At 39.2% G+C, this 19,863-nt stretch overlaps 1 protein-coding gene across 2 annotated transcripts in view; it reads left to right on the top strand.

Annotated features, from left to right (window-relative positions):
* CPA6 (carboxypeptidase A6) overlaps window positions 1-19,863 on the top strand; it is a 266,718-nt gene that overhangs the window by 185,488 nt on the left and 61,367 nt on the right. For both annotated transcript variants that reach the window (XM_033843105.2, XM_033843104.2), the window contains exons 4-6: window positions 4,328-4,442; window positions 6,550-6,651; window positions 8,695-8,799. In XM_033843105.2, coding sequence (XP_033698996.1) covers window positions 4,328-4,442; window positions 6,550-6,651; window positions 8,695-8,799 — 322 coding nt within the window. The remainder of the gene's footprint in view (window positions 1-4,327; window positions 4,443-6,549; window positions 6,652-8,694; window positions 8,800-19,863) is intronic.

Raw genomic sequence — 19,863 nt, 5'->3', positions numbered from 1 at the left:
AAAATACCTAGAGACAAATGACAATGAAAACACAACAATCCAAAACCTACAGGATGCAGCAAAAGCAGTTCTAAGAGGGAAGTTTATAGCTATACAAGCCTACCTCAAGAAACAAGAAAAATCTCAAATAAACAATCTAACCTTACACCTAAAGGAACTAGAGAAAGAAGAACAAACAAAACCCAAAGTAAGCAGAAGGAAAGAACTCATCAAGATCAGAGCAGAAATAAATGAAATAGAAACAAAACAATAGCAAAGATCAATAAAACTAAAAGCTGGTTCTTTGAAAAGATAAAGAAAATTGATAAACCATTAACCAGACTCATCAAGAAAAAGAGGGAGAGGACTCATAAATCAATAAAATTAGGAATTAAAAAGAAGTTAAAACAGACACCACAGAAATACAAAGCATCCTAAGAGACTACTACAAGCAACTCTATGCCAATAAAATGGACAACCTGGAAGAAATGGGCAAATTCTTAGAAAGGTATAACCTTCCAAGACTGAACCAGGAAGAAATAGAAAATATGAACAGACCAATCACAAGTAATGAAATTGAAACCGTGATTAAAAATCGTCCAACAGACAAGTCCAGGACCAGATGGCTTCACAGGTGAATTCTATCAAGCATTTAGAGAAGAGCTAACACCCATCCTTCTCAAACTCTTCCAAAAAATTGCAGAGGAAGGAACACTCCCAAACTCATTCTACGAGGCTACCATCACCCTGATACCAAAACCAGACAAAGATGTCACAAAAAAAGAAAACTACAGGCCAATATCACTGATGAACATAGATGCAAAAATCCTCAACAAAATACTAGCAAACAGAATCCAACAGCACATTAAAAGGATCATACACCAGGATCAAGTGGGATTTATCCCAGGGATGCAAGGATTCTTCAAAATACGCAAATCAATCAGTGTGATACACCACATTAACAAATTGAAGAATAAAAACCATATGATCATCTCAATAGATGCAGAAAAAGCTTTTGACAAAATTCAACACCAATTTATGATTAAAAACTCTCCAGAAAATGGGCATAGAGGGAACCTACCTCAACATAATAAAGGCCATGTATGACAAACCCACAGCAAACATCATTCTCAATGGTGAAAAACTGAAAGCATTTCCTCTAAGATCAGGAACAAGACAAGGATGTCCGCTCTTGCCACTATTATTCAACACAGTTTTGGAAGTCCTAGCCACGGCAATCAGAGAAGAAAAAGAAATAAAAGGAATACAAATTGGAAAAGAAGAAGTAAAACTGTCACTGTATGCAGATGACATGATACTATACATAGAGAATCCTAAAAATGCCACCAGAAAACTACTAGAGCTAATCAATGAATTCGGTAAAGTTGCAGGATACAAAATTAATGCACAGAAATCTCTTGCATTCCTATACACTAATGATGAAAAATCTGAAAGAGAAATTAAGGAAACACTCCCATTTACCACTGCAACAAAAAGAATAAAATACCTAGGAATAAACCTACCTAGGGAGACAAAAGACCTGTATGCAGAAAACTGTAAGACACTGATGAAAGAAATTAAAGATGTTACCAACAGATGGAGAGATATACCATGTTCTTGGATTGGAAGAATCAACATTGTGAAAATGACTATACTACCCAAAGCAATCTACAGATTCAATGCAATCCCTATCAAATTACCAATGGCATTTTTTACGGAACTAGAACAAAAAATCTTAAAATTTGTATGGAGACACAAAAGACCCCGAATAGCCAAAGCAGTCTTGAGGGAAAAAAACAGAGCTGGAGGAATCAGACTCCCTGACTTCAGACTCTACTACAAAGCTACAGTAATCAAGACAATATGGTACTGGCACAAAAACAGAAACATAGATCAATGGAACAAGATAGAAAGCTCAGAGATAAACCCACGCACCCATGGTCAACTAATCTATGACAAAGGAGGCAAGGATATACAATGGAGAAAAGACAGTCTCATCAATAAGTGGTGCTGGGAAAACTAGACAGCTCATGTAAAAGAATGAAATTAGAGCATTCCCTAACACCGTACACAAAAGTAACTCAAAATGGATTCGAGGGCTTCCCTGGTGGCGCAGTGGTTGAGAGTCCACCTGCTGATGCAGGGGACATGGGTTTGTGCCCCAGTCCAGGAAGATCCCACATGCCACGGAGCAGCTAGGCCCGTGAGCCATGGCCACTGAGCCTGCATGTCCGGAGCCTGTGCTCTGCAATGGGAGAGGCCACAATAGTGAGAGGTCCATGTACCACAAAAAAAAAAAAAAAAAAAAAAAAAAATGGATTCAAGACCTAAATGTAAGACTGGACACTATAAAACTCTTAGAGGAAAACATAGGAAGTACACTCTTTGACATAAATCACAGCAAGATCTTTTTTGATCCACCTCCTAGAGTAAAAACAAAAATAAACCAATGGGACCTAATGAAACTTAAAAGCTTTTGCACAGCAAAGGAAACCATAAACAAGATGGAAAGACAACCCTCAGAATGGGAGAAAATATTTGCAAACGAATCAACAAAGGATTAATCTCCAAAATATATAAACAGCTCACGCAGCTCAATATTAAAGAAACAACCCAATCCAAAAATGGGCAGAAGACCTAAATAGACATTTCTCCAAAGAAGACATACAGATGGCCAAGAGGCACATGAAAAGCTGCTCAGCATCACTAATTATTAGAGAAATGCAAATCAAAACTACAATGAGGTATCACCTCACACCAGTGAGAATAGGCATCATCAGAAAATCTACAAACAACGAATGCTGGAGAGGGTGTGGAGAAAAGGGAACCCTCTTGCACTGTTGGTGGGAATGTAAATTGATACAGCCACTATGGAGAACAGTATGGAGGTTCCTTAAAAAACTAAAAATAGAATTACCATATGACCCAGCAATCCCACCACTGGGCATATACCCAGAGAAAACCATAATTCAAAAAGACACATGCACCCCAATGTTCATTGCAGCACTATTTACAATAGCCAGGTCATGGAAGCAACCTAAATGCCCATCAACAGACGAATGGATAAAGAAGTTGTGGTACATATATACAACGGAATATTACTCAGCCATAAAAAGGAACAAAATTGAGTCATTTGTTGATACATGGATGGATCTAGAGACTGTCATACTGAGTGAAGTAAGTCAGAAAGAGAAAAACAAATATCGTATATTAATTCATGTATGTGGAACCTAGAAAAATGGTACAGATGAACTGTTTTGCAGGGCAGAAGTTGAGACACAGATGTAGAGAACAAACGTATGGACACCAAGGGGGGAAAACCGGAGGGGGGTGGGGATGGTGGTGTGTGTGCTGAATTGGGCAATTGGGATTGACATGTATACACTGATGTGTATAACACTGATGACTAATAAGAACCTGCTGTATAAAAAAAAAATTAAAAATTAAAAAAATATAATAACACCAGTCCAGCTGGTTCCATACATTTCAATGACTCGAATCCCTCACCCTGGCCTCGGCCTTCAATTTCCAAATGCATTCACTTTGATTACCTAAGCTTGTCTTCTCTTGGTGTCACTGATACTGGTAGGCAGTGAAATCAGCTTTTTCCGGCTCTAGGTATTTCTTCCATTTCCTCTTGAGTATTGTAGTTTCTTTCTTTCCCTTTTCTGAGTCTTGGGTCAAGTGTGCCAGGTGACAACATGACAAAAGTTCAGTGACAAAAGCCATGGGAACAGATAGAAGCAGCTGAACAGGAGGATGTGGCAAAGGAGTGGAGGAGCTTGTCGTGCTTCATTTTTCATAATGTCACACCGGACCTGAGTCTAAAGCCTGGAACTTGGGTTCACATTCCAAGTTCCAATTCTGGCTCTGTGCTCACTGGAAGAGTGATATTGACAGGTTCTTAACCCTTTTGAGGCTCAGTTTCCCCATTTGTAAAATAGAGATAACAAGGAAGTCTAACCTCATAGGGTTATTGACTAAGCTCGTGTAAAATACACAGCACAGTGCCTGCCACCTGATTGATAGGTGCTCAGTAAATATGTGTTCCCCCGCCATCATTCAGTTCTCGTAGCTGCTCAATCAATGGTAGTTATTATTAGGCTCATTACTTGGGAACACCTGCCTATAATTTTTTTATTTTATATTCATTATATCATTTATTTAACAGTTTTTATTTTCTGAAAAAGAACATCTTCCCAACATTTGGTGTTTTTAGAAGTGTCAGTCTTCACTGTCCTTTTTTCCTTCACTGTCCTTTTCACAGATGCATGATTTTCTTTTGATATTGACTGATTTTTGTATTATTTCCATTTAATTTTCATCATGTCTATCATTTCAAATCCAGGATCCTCATGGAAGATCTTCAGAAAGTGCTGGAAAAGGGAAGCAGTTTGCCAACCCAGAGAAGTCGAAGATCCGTCTCTGGATATAATTATGAAGTTTATCACTCCTTAGAAGAAGTATGTAATCAAAGGACCTTTTGTTGCTTTTTTACAAGTGCAGCTTTATCATTTAAGTCTCAGGATTGGGAGAGAAGCATAAGGACAGAGGCAGAGGCTATATGAAGAATACGTACAGCTCTTACATTGCCCAGACACCTCAGTTCTCTTCCATTAAGCCTTTTACACTATATAAGTAGCAGCAAAATTTTAATTTCACCTGCTTTATCCAACCCACCCCTACAATGGACAGGGGAAGTTCAATGGAGAGTACAGTAAAGCTGCTATACCGTCGCCCCTTGGTATCCAAAGGGCATTGGGTCCAGGACCCCCTACAGATACCAAAATCATGGATACTCAAGTCCCTTGTGTACAATGGCATAGTACAGTCAGCCCTTGGTATCCAATGGTTCTGCATCCCCAGATGTGGAGGGCTGACTGTAATTACGGTTATAAACACCCTAATTTAAAAATGCGTGGATGGTAGAGCTAGCCAGACTTTGAGGGCAATGGTTTGGTTGAGGGGTAGAGTGAACTTTGATGTTTGCCCCATACCCTGTGCAAATTTGAGACCTCCCCAAAACCAAGCTTCATTTGTGGCACCTCAGGGTCTGTTAGCTTGCTGTTATTGACTGTATCTGAGAAATACAAGGACCCATCCCCACTGCCACTACTGTACATCTGAGCAACAACTAGTTATTCTTCAAATCTCAGTTTAAGCAAGAAGAGAGCTGTTTCTGCTACCCCAGATGGGGTCAGAACTCCCTCCTCTCAACCCCCGGAGCACTACTTGCGCCCATAGTACATGGATGTGATACCTATCATAGTTGTTAATTATGTTATTGTATGATTATTTGATTAATGCCTTTCTCTCCTAATAAGCTGAAAGGGCCATGTGCGCAAGCCATTGCTTTCTTGTTCACCACTGTATCTGCAGGGCAGGCAAAGAGAGACTTCCAAATAGATAGCTGTTGACAGAATGACTTAAATGGATGAGTACATGCATTTTTTCATTCTTCCCCTGAATTGAGCACAGGAATGCCAGTCATAGAACAAATGAGATCCTGTTATATTCTTAAGAGAATTTTTGGTTCTCTTGATAACAACTTTCCTTTCAAAATTATCTCTACATATTTCCTGTTTTTAACATACTTTTTAGAAGCATGAAGTTACCAGCAATGGAAAGGATTTAGATAACTTGATGTATTAGATATGTCAAGTTAAGATTAGACATTTAGATAACTTGACATACTTGCTATTAACGTGCACTAGAAAAAAAAGTCAAAAATTAAAAATATATTAATATAGATATGTAAATGTATGTGTGTTTGTGTATCCTGCTCATTAGATTAAATAGGGATAGAAAGAAAGGAAAAATCTGTTTTTTGTTTTTTTTTTTAGAACAGACTCTTTCACATCATGGAACAGAGGGACACTTTTCTGTGATTTCCTTACTCCTTTATTGGGCTTCAAGTCAGAAATGTCACCCATCTTTCTAAGTGCCTTCTTTATCCATCTCAAATATAACTTTCCCCGATGACAGATAAATGTGTGTGAATGGATCAACGCAAATGTATCGCTATTACTTGGGAAATTATTCAGAGTATGCCCTCCAATGTGGGGCAGGGTAGAATAAACCTTAAATGCAAAAAGATAATGCCTTTTTCTTAGCACCTTCTGTTCAGTGGCAAATTGCAATATAGAGGACTTTAATAAACACTTTCAAATAGTTGGGATGGTTTTCCTGAATCTGCTTTCTTTCTTTTCCTCTAAATGTTGGGGGCAAATGGAAATAAATTTGGATTTCTCAAAAAGGGCCCAGAACACATTGATTAGTTTTCTGTAAAATTCTGCCATTAAGATGTTAATGACAAAGAGTAGTAGAAGGTATGCTTTAAAAGGGGAACAATATAAAGACATAAAACAACTATTCATAAAAGCAGAAAATAAAATGTCATTTTGTGTCCTGAAGAAAATTAAAACAACAAAATTGGTTTATCCTTCAATCTTATGCTCCACATATGCTTCTTTGAGTTCCTAACCCACTGCTGTCTTTTTGTTCTCTTTTGTTTACTAAAAGCTCCATGATTGTGAGAGTCTGATGTGGTTTTCATTTACTTGCTTTTAGATTCAGAATTGGATGCATCATTTGAATAAAACTCATTCAGGCCTCATTCACATGTTCTCTATTGGAAAATCATACGAGGGAAGATCTCTTTTTGTTTTAAAGGTAAAAATAAGAAATTAGTAACTAAATATTTACTAAACATTCGTCGTTTTCAGCTTTGACTTGTGGGGAAAAGAAACGAAATGGCATTTCATCGTGTCTCATATTTAACCTCATCTGGTAATTTAAGAAAAAATTTCCCCCCTTAGGTTTTTGAGCCATATTTAATTTTTGCCATTGAGTATTCCAAAGAATACTGTTTCTAAAACAGTATTTACGCACTTTAAAAATAATGACCAACATTATTTGTGAGTTGGTGCTGCTTACGAAGAACAGTGCAAAACTACAGAAATGTGTAAGAAGGTATACGTCATTCCCAGCCCTTGAGCCTGCGTTCTCTTTCAGCCACTGAGCCATCTCTTCTCTGCCAAAGATCTAAAAAGATTTCCCTGCACCACTGTCTCTACTTCCTCAGCAACCATTCAGACCTTGACTCCCTGGCCTTTGCCCTCACGACACTTCTAAAACATCTGTGATGACCCCTACTTGGTTCTCCTCTCGTCTCAGACCATCCCCTCAGGTCTCCTCCAATGGCTCCTCTCCCCTTGTTCTTTCCTAACATGCTGGTGGCCCCAGGATTCCCTCCTCAGCTGTGCTCTCCCTCTCCCCACCCTGCCTGGATGGGTACATCCACCCCATGGTTTCAACAGTCATTCCAGACTTTTCTGTTCAGTGGAGTCTGCTCGCTGGTACTTAGTGGACGTTCATAGCTCATTGCCACCTTGCCATCATCATCTCGATACTCACCAAAGCACCTCAGACTCAGGATGGCAGTGCCGTGCTCCAGTCAGGAAACATGAACCATCCTGAATTCCTCTTCTTTATTCTCATCACTTATTTAAATCTAACATGAACTGACAATTCTTTCTTCTAACTTTTGGATTTGTCAAAACCTCTTTTCTTGTCCTCACTGCTATTGCCCTAGCTTGTTTCTGGATCTGTTCTCCCTGGACTATTGCAGTCACAGCAGCCTCAGGACTGAACTTCCCTGTGAGTCCCCATCCTCTACCCTCTCGTCCATCTACACACACACACCTCCCATGGAATACAGGATGAAGCCTTTTCTCCGTTACTTAGTATCCAGGAATTTCATGTGTCTTCTGCCTCTGTGTCCAGCTTCATCTGCCATTCTTTCCTCATACCCCAGAAGCAGCTGCTCAAACACGGTGCGCTCAGATTCTCTTCCAAGCTTGAGATGCCTTCTTCCATTTGTCTGCCGGGCAAGCTTCAAGTCTTGCTCAACTCTTCAAGGGCTCCTCTTTTGCTCCACGGGGAAATGAGACATAGCCCCCGAGTTGCCAAAGTAACTTACATCTATTCACATTATAATGATTAATTGCTCGTGTGTCTGCCCTCCCCTACTACCGTATAAATTCCTTGTCTTCTCATCTCTGAATCTCCAAGGCCAAGCACTGTGTCTGACATTAAAAAGGATTTCCTAAAGCATTAGTTGAGTGAATTAATGAATGAATGAAAACTAGATCCCCTATAATGTCAAAAGCCATCAACTGATAACTGGGTTAGAAACTGTGTTATAAATGAAATTGATATAATAGGATAATAAAGAAAAGTCTGTCACTTGACTCTACAAACCATTTTGTGTTTCCCTTTTGTATTGTAATAAAATTTGACTTTCTCTACATATAAGGCATAGCTATTTCTTTAATAGATATTGCTTGGGAATACGTCTGATTCCCTGCATGGGGAGGGCAGTGGAGAGAAACAGGGCAAGGATGAGGGAGAGGGAGGGAAAAAATTAGCTTCTTAAGTCACATATTATATGAAAATGGAGAAGCAAGCCTATTTAAGCAATTGCATTTTCCTTGTGTATTTTCTACTTTGATTCGTAATTAAGACAATAAATTTATTCTTTCTGCATAAACAAGCCTGGACTTCTGAAATCGATAGGAAATCTGTCTTTTTTATGGGTTACTTAATGAACCCAACTCTAGTGAAGTATTATGCTGAAACCATATTAAATTATGCTGGTCAGTCAATCCAAAAATAAAAGCCTGCATTGGTTACTGTGACTACTCTTGTTTTCAGCTGGGCAGAAGATCACGAGCTTACAAAAGAGCTGTCTGGATAGACTGCGGTATTCATGCAAGAGAATGGATTGGTCCTGCCTTTTGTCAGTGGTTTGTAAAAGAAGTAAGTTAAACCCTTTACAGAGTGTCCATTCTCACTAGCCAGTGTTTTTATTCTGCTCAAGGAACAAAACTGGGAATGTGAAGCCAGCGATATCTGATGGAATGACAGTAACACTGTGATTTTGTGGGTTTCTTCTATGTTTATGAAGGCCTCTCAAAACCCTGGCTCTGTTTATCTTCAGCTCTGCCCTTGGAGGTGGGAATTACCAACCCTCATTAAAGAGAAAGGACCTGAGATTCAGAGCATTTATGAATTCGTGACAAATTAGGAACCAACCATAGTAGCTGATATATAGCAAAAGGCTACAAATCCAATTTATGGTGTTCCAGAACAGTTTCTCTGTGATATTCTCTTGTCTTCTCCGTCAAAATGATCTCATGTATGCTACAGCAATAAAGAGATGAGCAAGTGACTGCATTTTGCCCTCCTGCTATGGATCTGTGATTTAGACACCAAAGACCTTTAGCATCTGTGCATTTAACATTCTCTGTTTCAGTACTTTTCAGTGACTCTAATGGTTGATGATTCATGGTGATTTCTCATTTTCTGAAGGCTTCATTTAAGTCATAAGCCCTCTAAGGCTAGTGTATTGAGGGGGTTCTTATCCCAAGAGTGGGCCAACCTCATGGATGAACATCTTCATATGTTCTGATATTTTTCTACTGTCAAGAATGCAATGACTTTCATGGTTTTTTATAACCTTTACTTCTTAGTTTTTTTTTTTTTTTTTTTTTTTTGCGGTACGCGGGCCTCTCACTGCTGTGGCCTCTCCCGTTGTGGAGCACAGGCTCCAGATGTGCAGGCTCAGCGGCCATGGCCCACGGGCCCAGCCACTCCGTGGCATGTGGGATCTTCCTGGACCGGGGCACGAACCCGTGTCCCCTGCATCGGCAGGTGGACTCTCAACCACTGTGCCACCTGGGAAGCCCACTTCTTAGTATTTTTTTTTAAGACTCCTAAAAAAAGCCAACGACTAGTACTGGTAATAACAGTGAAGAAGTCTAAGGGAAGGAAGGTTCTTAGCCAGAAGAAAAAACCCCTACAAATTACTCATAGAAAACCATTAAGGATACAAAAGGTATTTAAATATTTCAGTTATATTTCACTATGTTTTATGGGAAAATTATGTGACCTAGTAAGGTTTATTATTTTGAAGGCTCTCCTAGTCTTAGAAAATATGCCCCACAAATATCAATACTGGGGGGCTTCCCTGGTGGCGCAGTGGTTGAGAGTCCACCTGCCAATGCAGGGGACACGGGTTCAAGTCCTGGTCTGGGAAGATCCCACATGCCGCGGAGCAACTAAGCCCATGCGCCACAGCTACTGAGCCTACGCTCCAGAGCCTGAGAACCACAACTACTGAGCCTGCGAGCCACAACTACTGAAGTCCGCGCACCTAGAGCCCGTGCTCCGCAACAAGAGAAGCCACCGCAACGAGAAGCCCGCGCACCGCAACAAAGAGTAGCCCCCACTCTCCGCAACTAGAGAAAGCCTGCGTGCAGCAACAAAGACCCAATGCAAGCAAAACTAAATAAATATAGTTTTTAAAAAGTCAATACTGTATTAATTTGTAAAATCTGCCTCTTCTACCACAACCAAACCCACAAAAGTATTCTTAATTTTATAATGTAATAATAAAATTTTCAAACTATTCCCACTCAGCACATTGAGCAATTCATATTCTCTTAAAATACCATTTCATCCCGGTAGGATAAATGCAAAAGCTAACAAACTGTTACCTCTACCACCTTGCATTAAATATCCATTGTATACATACAACATATTGTCTGCTGTCTTGAGTTTCAAAAGGAAAAGGGGCAAAATGGTTAAGAATAGAACATCTATTGTTTGTAGTCTATGGTCCAGTGTATTATTGTAGAACATAAGAATGTATCTCCCAAACATTTTACCTCACCCCCACATGTGCAACTTCTTTATAACACCTAAATTTACTTTATTTGTTCATGTGGTAATTGTCTCTCTCTTCCTATACTAATGCCAAAGGCAGAAACCCTATTTATCTTTCATTGCCAAATCCCCAGTACCTAGAACAACACTTGGCACTTAATAGTGCTTCAATTATTTGTGAATGAATGGGAGTGTGAGAATCCAGTGGTTATGATATGGAAAGATTTCTGGGAGATGACTTACAATTCATCTCCTAAGGATATGGTACCACTTGGACTTTTGCAGTGCACAATCTATACAGCCATACACGCAGCCCTAGAACCCAAGCTAAATTTCCAAGGAAGAGGAGGACACAGTGTAACCACAGAAAAAGGAACAGGCATGTATGGTGACTATCAGTTGAGGGTAGTTTTGGAGCAAGAGCAAGAAGCATCAATTAAGATTAGGCTCCAGGGAATTCCCTGGTGGCGCAGTGGTTAAGAATCCACCTGCCAAGGCAGGGGACATGGGTTTGAGTGCTGGTTCAGGAAGATCCCACATGCCACAGAGCAGCTAAGCCCACATGCCACAACTACTGAAGCCCGTGCGCCTAGAGCCCATGCTCTGCAACAAGAGAAGCCACCACAATGAGAAGCCCATGCACCACAACGAAGAGTAGCCCCCGCTCACTGCAACTAGAGAAAGCCCGCACACAGCAATGAAGACCCAATGCAGCCAAAAAATTTCTTTAAAAATTAAAAAAAACTTAAAAAAGAATAGGCTCCATTTCACCAAAGATGAGTGAGGAAAGGCTTCTCCTCCCTTCTGCACCAAGCCAACTTCAAGCACACAGATGAGTCTATTTCTGGGCCTCTGCTACCCTTTCCATACCTCTCTTACTCTTGCTGTTTATGGCTGTCACTTACCCCTCCATTTAATCAGGAACATTTCCCATCTGAGTCAGGGAAGCAACAGAAGTGGAAAAAAAGGAGGCCTACGGGTCACTGGTCCCAGTGTCCTTGTGGAAGCAATGGGGCTGCCACATGATAGCAATGACTGGTGATAGCATCACAGGCTTGTAAGAAACGTTCTCATCTTGGCTTGAAGCCCCTGTTCCCATAGAATGGCGGTGTTGGGGCCAGAGGGAACGGGGACTTCAAAGATTTAAGTAACCTTAAGTCTGCCCAGCATTGAAGCATCATATCTTATACACTAAGTCCCTGGTTAAATCCTGCCATCCACAGATGGCAGGGGGTGTCTGGTCCAAGAGGGGCTCCAGGCAGTGTCCCTTCCAGAGGTCACCTCCCCTCCACCACCGAAATCCCAAGACAGGCTCCCAGGCTCTCAACTCCTCTAATTTCCATGGCACCTCTGGGGGCACCAGGGAATCTCAAGGCTCTTTCTCCCAGGAGACCCTAAGAGGCTATGTCAAGCCCTCTCTTGGCTGACACACACCACACTGCTGATTGTCTCCTTCTGCATTTGCCCCTCGTTGGCACATGAGACCTCTCAGAAAGACACGTGGTGAACAAGGACCCAGGTTCCCTTTTCTTACGTGTTTTACTCCAATCTGGCAGTGGTTTCTACCATCTCTTGATTTCCCTGGAATTTCAACCCCCAAAGAAGGGGATGGTGTCAGAAGCCAAAATTTTGGCTTCTTTCCTTTGTTTTCTCTCTCTCTTGGTGTTTTCCCCCAAATTCAACAGCTTAAAACAACAAACATCTATTACTTGATAGTTTCTGTGGGTCAGCAATCTAAGCACAGCTTAGCTGGGTGCCTCTGGCTAAGGGTCTCTCACAAGGCACAGTCAAGGTGTCAGCTGGAGCTTTGGCCATCTCAAGGCTTGTATGGGGGATCTGTTTCTGAGCTCACTCATGTGGCTGCTGGCAGCCTCATGTCCCCCAGGGCTGTAAGCCAGAGACATCAGTTCCTTGCCACGTGGGCATCGCCATAGGACAGCTCACAACCCAGTACCTGGCTGCCGTCAGAGCAGATGAGAGGGAGAGAGCGTGAACAGGCCCAAGATGGAAACCACAGTCTCTTTGTAACCTAATTTCAGAAGTGACATCCCCCCATCACTTTTGCCATATTCTGTCCATTAGAAGTGAGTCATTAGGTCCAGACTGTATTCAAGGGGAGGGCATTACACAAGAGCATGAATGCCAAGAAGTGGGAATCACTGGGGAGGCTGCCAACCATACCTTGGTGGGACTTGTCCCACAGCCACCACTATAATGTTTGCATCCTTACTCAAATGTGAACTGGAAGAAAACTCATCGAGTCCTAAATCCTGATAGAACAGCAGATTGCACAGAGGTTACATGCACACATTTAGTAGTCAGACAGCCCTGGGTTGGAATGCCAGCTCTGCCATTTACTAGCTATATGACCTTGGTGGGCAAGTCGTTTAACCTCTCTGAACTTCAGTATTAATAATATGTGACACACTGGTTTATTGGGAGGATTAAATTATATAATTCTTGTAAAGGACTTAACAGAGTGCTTGGCGTATAATAAGCAGTTAATTAAATCAACTCAGTAGTGGTAGTAGTATCAGCAAGTTCATATTTTAAAATAACCAAAGAGAATCATTAGAAAGGAGTCAACAAGGATATGAAAAAACCCAACAACACTATCAACCAACAGGATCTAAGTCATATTTATGGATCATCCAACCCAACAACAGCAGAATACACATTCTTTTCAAGTGCCTACGGAACATACACCAAGATATATATATATATAACACCAAGATATATCATAACATGGACCAAAATACAAACCTCAACAAATTTAAAGGAAATGAAATCAGACAGACTGTGTTTTCTGACCACAATGAAATCAAACTAGAAATTGATGGCAGAAAGATAACAGGAAAACCTCCAAACACTTGGAAATTAAGATGCTTCTGAATTATCCATGGGTCAAAGATAAAATCTCAAGGGAAATTTTAAAAATACATTGAACTGAATGAAAATGAAAATACAACATATCAAAATTTGTGGGACACAGCTAAAACAATGCTAAGAGGGAAATTTATAGCACTAAAAGCATACATTAGAAAAGAGGGAAATTCTCAAAACAATAATCAAAGCTCTCACCTCAAGAACCTAGAAAAAGAATAGAAAATAAAGCCAAAGCAAGCAGAAGGAAGTAATATGGATAAGAGCAAAAATCAATGAAATTGAAAACAGAAAATCATTACAGAAAATCAGTGAAACAAGGAGCTGGTTCTTGAAAAGATCAATGAAATTAACAAAGTTCTAGCAAGAGAGACAAAGAAAAAAGAAGATACAAATTACCAATGTTAGGAGTGAAAAAGATGTCACTACAAACCCTGCAGATACCAAAAGGACAATAAGGGAATACTATGTATGACCCTACACATATAAATTTGATGGCATAGGCAAAATGTACCAGTAAATTGAAAAACACAAATTATTACAACTCATCCATTATGAAATAATTTGAATATGCCTATTACCGTTAAGGACACTGAATTCATAATTTTAAAATTCAAAAAGAGGAAAGAAAGAAATCTCCAGACCCAGATGGTTTTACTGAAGAATACTACCAAATGTTTAAAGAAGAATTGAGACCAATTCTACACAATCTCAGACATTAGAAAAGGAGAGAATAGTTTCAATTCATTTATAAAGCTAGTATTACCCTAATACAAAAATCAGACAAAAACAATAGGAAACAAAACTAGAAAATAGATTCAGGGATCCTTAACAGAATATTAGCAAATAGAATTTAGTAATCTAAAAAATAATTCTACACCATGACCAAGTGGGGTTTATTGCAAGGATCCAAGCCTGTTTTAATATTTGAAATTCAACCAATGTAATCTACCATATTAACAAACTGAAGAACAGATAAGTCTACATAATCTCATCAATCAATACAGAAAAAGACCTTGACAAAATTCGACATTCATGATAAAAACTCCCAGAAAAACAGGAATAGATGGGAACTTCCTCAATTTTATAAAGAACATCTATGAAAATCCTACAGCAAACATTACACCTACTGGTAAATGACCAAATGCTTCCTCCTAAGATCAGGAACAAGGTAAGGATGTCCACTCTCACCACTCTTAAATTAACATAGTGCTGAAAGTTCTAGTCCATAGAAGAAGAGGAAATAAAAGACATACAGATCAGAAAGGAATAAATAAAATTTTCCTATTTGTCAGTGACATGATTGTCTACACAGAAAATCCCAAGGACTCTACAGGGAAATAGAACTAGTGAGTTCAGCAAGATCACAGGACAGAAAATAAACATACAAAAGTCAACTGTATTTCTATATACTAGCAATGAACATGTGGATGCTGAAATTAAAAATATAATACCATTTATAATTACTTGTAAAATGAAATACTTAGGAGTAAATCTAACAAAACAAGTATAGGACTTATATGCTAAAAACTATGAAACACTGATCAAAAAAATCAAGCAAAATCTAAATATACAGAGAGATATACCATATTCATGGATTGGAAGACTCAATACAGAAAAATGTCAATTCTCCCCAAATTGATATATGTTTAACATAATTCCTATAAAAATTCCAGCAAGACTTTTTGTAGATATAGGTAAAATTATTCTAAAATTTATATGGAAAGGCAAAGGAACTAGAAGAGCTAAAACTATTTTGTAAAAGAATCATTCTACCCAACTTCAAGACTTATTATATCATTGGTCATCAAAAGTATGTGGTACTGGTGAAGGGATAGAGACAAATGGAACAGAAGACCCAGAAATAGACCTACACAAATATGCCCAAGTGATTTTCGACAAAGGTGCAAAAGCAATTCAGTGAAGGAAAGACATACTTTTCAACAAATGGTGCTGGAGCAAGTGGACTTCCATAGGCAAATAAATGTATTTCAACCCAAGTCTCATTGCTTATACAAAAATTAACTCAAAATGGATCACGGACTTAAATGTAAAATTACAAAACTTTTAGAATAGGAAAAAGTCTTCAGTATCTAAAGCTAGGCAAAAAGTCCTTAGACTTCACAAAAGGAAAAGTTGGTAAATTGGACATTATCAAACATAATAAAATAAAAATTTTAAACTTTGCTGTGTGAAAGGCCCTGTTAAGAAGAAAAAGACAGGCTACAAACTTTGCCAGATATCTGAGAAAGGATTCATATTTGGATATATAAACTCAAAACTTAACAATAAAAAGGCAAGCAATCCAATTAGAAAATGGGCAAAACACATAAAGAGACATTTCACCAAAAAGAGTATACAGATGGCAAAAAAAAAAAAAAAGCACACAAAAAGATGCCATTTGGGCAATTCAAATTCAAACCACAATGAGCTATCACTAGACACTTGTCAGAATGGCTAAAATCACACACACACACACACACACACACACACACACATATGCGCGCGCGCGCGCGGGAAAGGGGGAGAGACTGTCTCACCAGCCAATGCTGGGGAGGATGGGGAAAAACTGGATTGCTCACACACTGCTGGTGGGAATGTAAAACAATGGAGATACTGCTGAAAACAGTTAACGTTTTCTTTTAAAAGACGACATGCCACTATCATATAACCCAATAATTGCACTCTCAGCATTTATCCCAGAGAAATTAAAACTTATGTTTGCTCAAAAATCTGTACACGAATGTTTATAGCAGCTTTATCTATAACAACCAAAAACTGGAAACAAACCAGATATCCTTCAATGGGCAAAGGGTTAAACAAACTAGAACATGCATACCATGGAAAACTACTCACCAAAAAAAAAAAAAGAACGAACTATGGAAACACACAATGTGAATGAATCTCCAGAGAATTTTACAATGAAAAACCAATCCCAAATAGATACTGTATGATTTCATTTATATAATATTCTTGAGGTGTTAAAATTACAGTTGACTCTTAAACAACATGGGTTTGAACTGCAGGGGTCTACTTATACACAGATTTTTCTCAATAAATACATACTACAGTACTACATGATCCTCAGTTGGTTGAATCCCGGGATGTGAAACAGTAGCTATGGAGGGCCAACTGTAAAGTTATACATGGATTTCCAACTGCTTTGGGACGGTCAGCAACCCAACCCACACATTGTTCAAGGGTCAACTGTATAGAAATGGAGAACAGATTAGTGGTTTGCTGGGGGTTAAGGAATGTGGATGTGGCTATAAAAGGGCATCATGAGGGGTCTTTGTAGCGATGGAGAGGTTCTGTATCTTGACTGCATCAATTCCAGTACCCTGATCGTTATATCATACTATACTTTTGTAAAATATTACCATTGGGGGAAAGTGGGTCAAGGGTACAAGGGATTTCTCCGTATTAATTCTTATAATTACACGCAAATCTACATTTATCTTAACATTTAAAATGTATTGTAAGAAGAATAACCAGGTCTCCATACACGTGGGTTTCATTCTCTTTGGAACCAGGTGCTATTTTCTGCCTAGAGCATCAAGGGAAATTTCATCCCTGCTCTCTCCTCTCTGCTGTGTATAATCCTTATCAACTGACCCTGACTCACTCACTGCACCATGGAAACCAGAAGCATCAGCCTGTGACTCTGGCTCTGTATGTCCCTCTCTTCTTCAACCAGCTTGACTCTCCCATGCCAGGCCCTGGGATGCTCCCCACTCCAGTTTAGAGGATGAGTCCATGAGTGTCTTGGACACACAAAGCTTAGAAAACAGTGACACAGAGCAAACTACCTGGCTTAACTGACTGGTGAGATGGACTTGATTATTTTGTTATTTTGAAAACTGCTCAAATGAATTCATTATCTCAACATGTGATAGTTGTATTCATTAACTCAACATATAACTACTGGCTGGTAGACATTTTTAAAACACAAAATACACAACCCGATTGTGGGCTTCTATCTTTTAAACTGAAAATCATTTAATTATGTTGAAAAATATAGAGCTGTCACTTTTGATTTCAATACTTGCCACCTCTTTTTTTCCTAGTATTCATTTTACAATTCTATCTTGTAAGCAAAATAAAGGAAACCAATGGAGGTGCGCCTGGACTGCAGAATCCTTCTCTTTTTCAATGCTTCTTTGTAGCAAGTTAGCAAACCATCGTTAATGTTACATTTATAGTACGTTGGGGGGTTTGGGGGAGGGGGACGTAGGGGGGAACAACTTGGTAGACTCACTATCAAAACGTGTACTGGAGATGCCCCTTCACCATGAAACCAAAAGGCGCTTTAAGAAACACTACCTTTTGGTAATAAAGTTTTCTTAAATTTGTCATGGGCCAAGAGGGATGATATAGACACTAAATTAATTCATCAAAGAAAGAAAACTAGAATAGATAAATAAGGAGAAGGAAACAGGTTAATATACAGAACTTGGAGGTTATCTTTCTGCAAAAGTGAACAGACATTATTTGCAGAAGAGTAAGAGACTTAAATACGAGAGCAAACAGAGGGCAGGGAACAAAGAAAATAGAGCAGATAGAGACTTAAGGAACACTCACAAACCTTAAAAGTCATGCACTTAAAAATTAAATTACAAAGCAAAGGAAACTACCAAGTTAAAAATAGGGTTAAAAACAGATTAGCAGTTCCTCAACAAGTTAAACATAGAGTTACCCATGCAACCCCAAAATTCCACTCCTGTGTATATAAGCAAGAGAGATGAAAACATATATCCACACAGAAATGTGTACATGAATGTTTATAGCAGCATTTTTCATAACAGCCAAAAAGTAGAAGCAACTCAGATGTCCATCAACTGGTGGATAAACAAAATGCAGTATATCCATACAATGGGATATTATTCAGCCATAATGAAGTACAATACAAGCTCCAACAGGGATGAACCTTGAAAAACACGTTAAGTGAAATATGCCAGACACAAAAGACCACATAATGTATCTTTCCATTTATATGAAATGTCCAGAATAGGTAAATTTATAGAAACAGGAGGTAGATTAGTGGTTGCCAGAGGGTGAGAGGAGAGGGGACTTGGGAGTGGCTCTAAAAGGTACCATGTTTCTTTTTTAGGTGATGGAAAAGTTCTAGAATTAGATAGTGATGACCACTGCTCAACATTATGAATATACTAAAACACCACTGAACTGTATACTTTTTTAAAAATATAAATCTATTTATTTATTTTTGGTTGCGTTGGGTCTTTATTGCTGCGCGTGGGCTTTCTCTAGTTATGGAGAGCAGGGACTTCTCTTCATTGCAGTGCGCAGGCTTCTCATTGCGGTGGCTTCTCTTGTTGCAGAGCACAGTCTCTAGGCTCATGGGCTTCAGTAGTTGTGGCACTCAGGTTTAGTTGCTCTGTGGCATGTGGGATCTTCCCGAACCAGGGCTCGAACCCACGTCCCCTGCATTGGCAGGTGGATTCTTAACCACTGCGCCACCAGGGAAGCCCTGAAATGTATGCTTTTAAATGAATTACATCTCAATTTAAAAAAGGAAGAAAGTGTTGATACGTGCTACAATGTTAATAAACCTTGAAAGCACTGTGCTAACTGAAAGAAGCTGGTCCCCAAAGACCATATATTACACAGTCCCACTTGCATGCAATGTGCAGAACAGGCTGATTTACAGAAAGTAGACTAGTGGCTGCCTATGGCTGGAGGAAATCAGGGGTCAGGGAGTTGATACCTGAAGGATAAGAAATGTCTTTCTAAGTTGATGAACATATCCTAAACTTATATAGTGGTCATGGTTGCATAACTCTGTGAATATACTAAAAGCCACTGAATGGTACACTTTAAAAAGATGAACTATAGAATATGTGAGTTATATCCCAATAAAGCTGTTATTTTTTTTAAATTAATGTTACCTAGGGTTCCCCTGGAAAGTATTTACATTAATCAGTCCAACAATTTCTTGTTGGTCACTACATTTTCAGCCCTCAGCATTCTGGGGGTCAGCAGAAGTATGTCATGGTCCCAGCGCTCAAGGAGTCTGCATTTTATTTGAGAATATTTACGTGCAGGAAACAATAGTAAACAACATAAAACAGTGTACCTTTGGGGATTAAATTATACTGACTATAGTAGCTGAAGGAATTCAAGAATCGGAGAAATCCATGAGACTTTGGAAGAAGACAAGGTTTGGGAAAAATCTGTGGGGAAGTGAGTCTCATTAGGCCTTGACTGAGGAGTGAGAATTTGATCAGGGAGATACAACAGTGTTCTAGAAAAGAC

This window comes from Tursiops truncatus, chromosome 17 (assembly GCF_011762595.2).
Source record: "Tursiops truncatus isolate mTurTru1 chromosome 17, mTurTru1.mat.Y, whole genome shotgun sequence".
Lineage (NCBI taxonomy): Eukaryota > Metazoa > Chordata > Mammalia > Artiodactyla > Delphinidae > Tursiops > Tursiops truncatus.
Note: the sequence above shows the minus strand (reverse complement) of the source record. Positions and strands in the feature narration are given on the sequence as shown.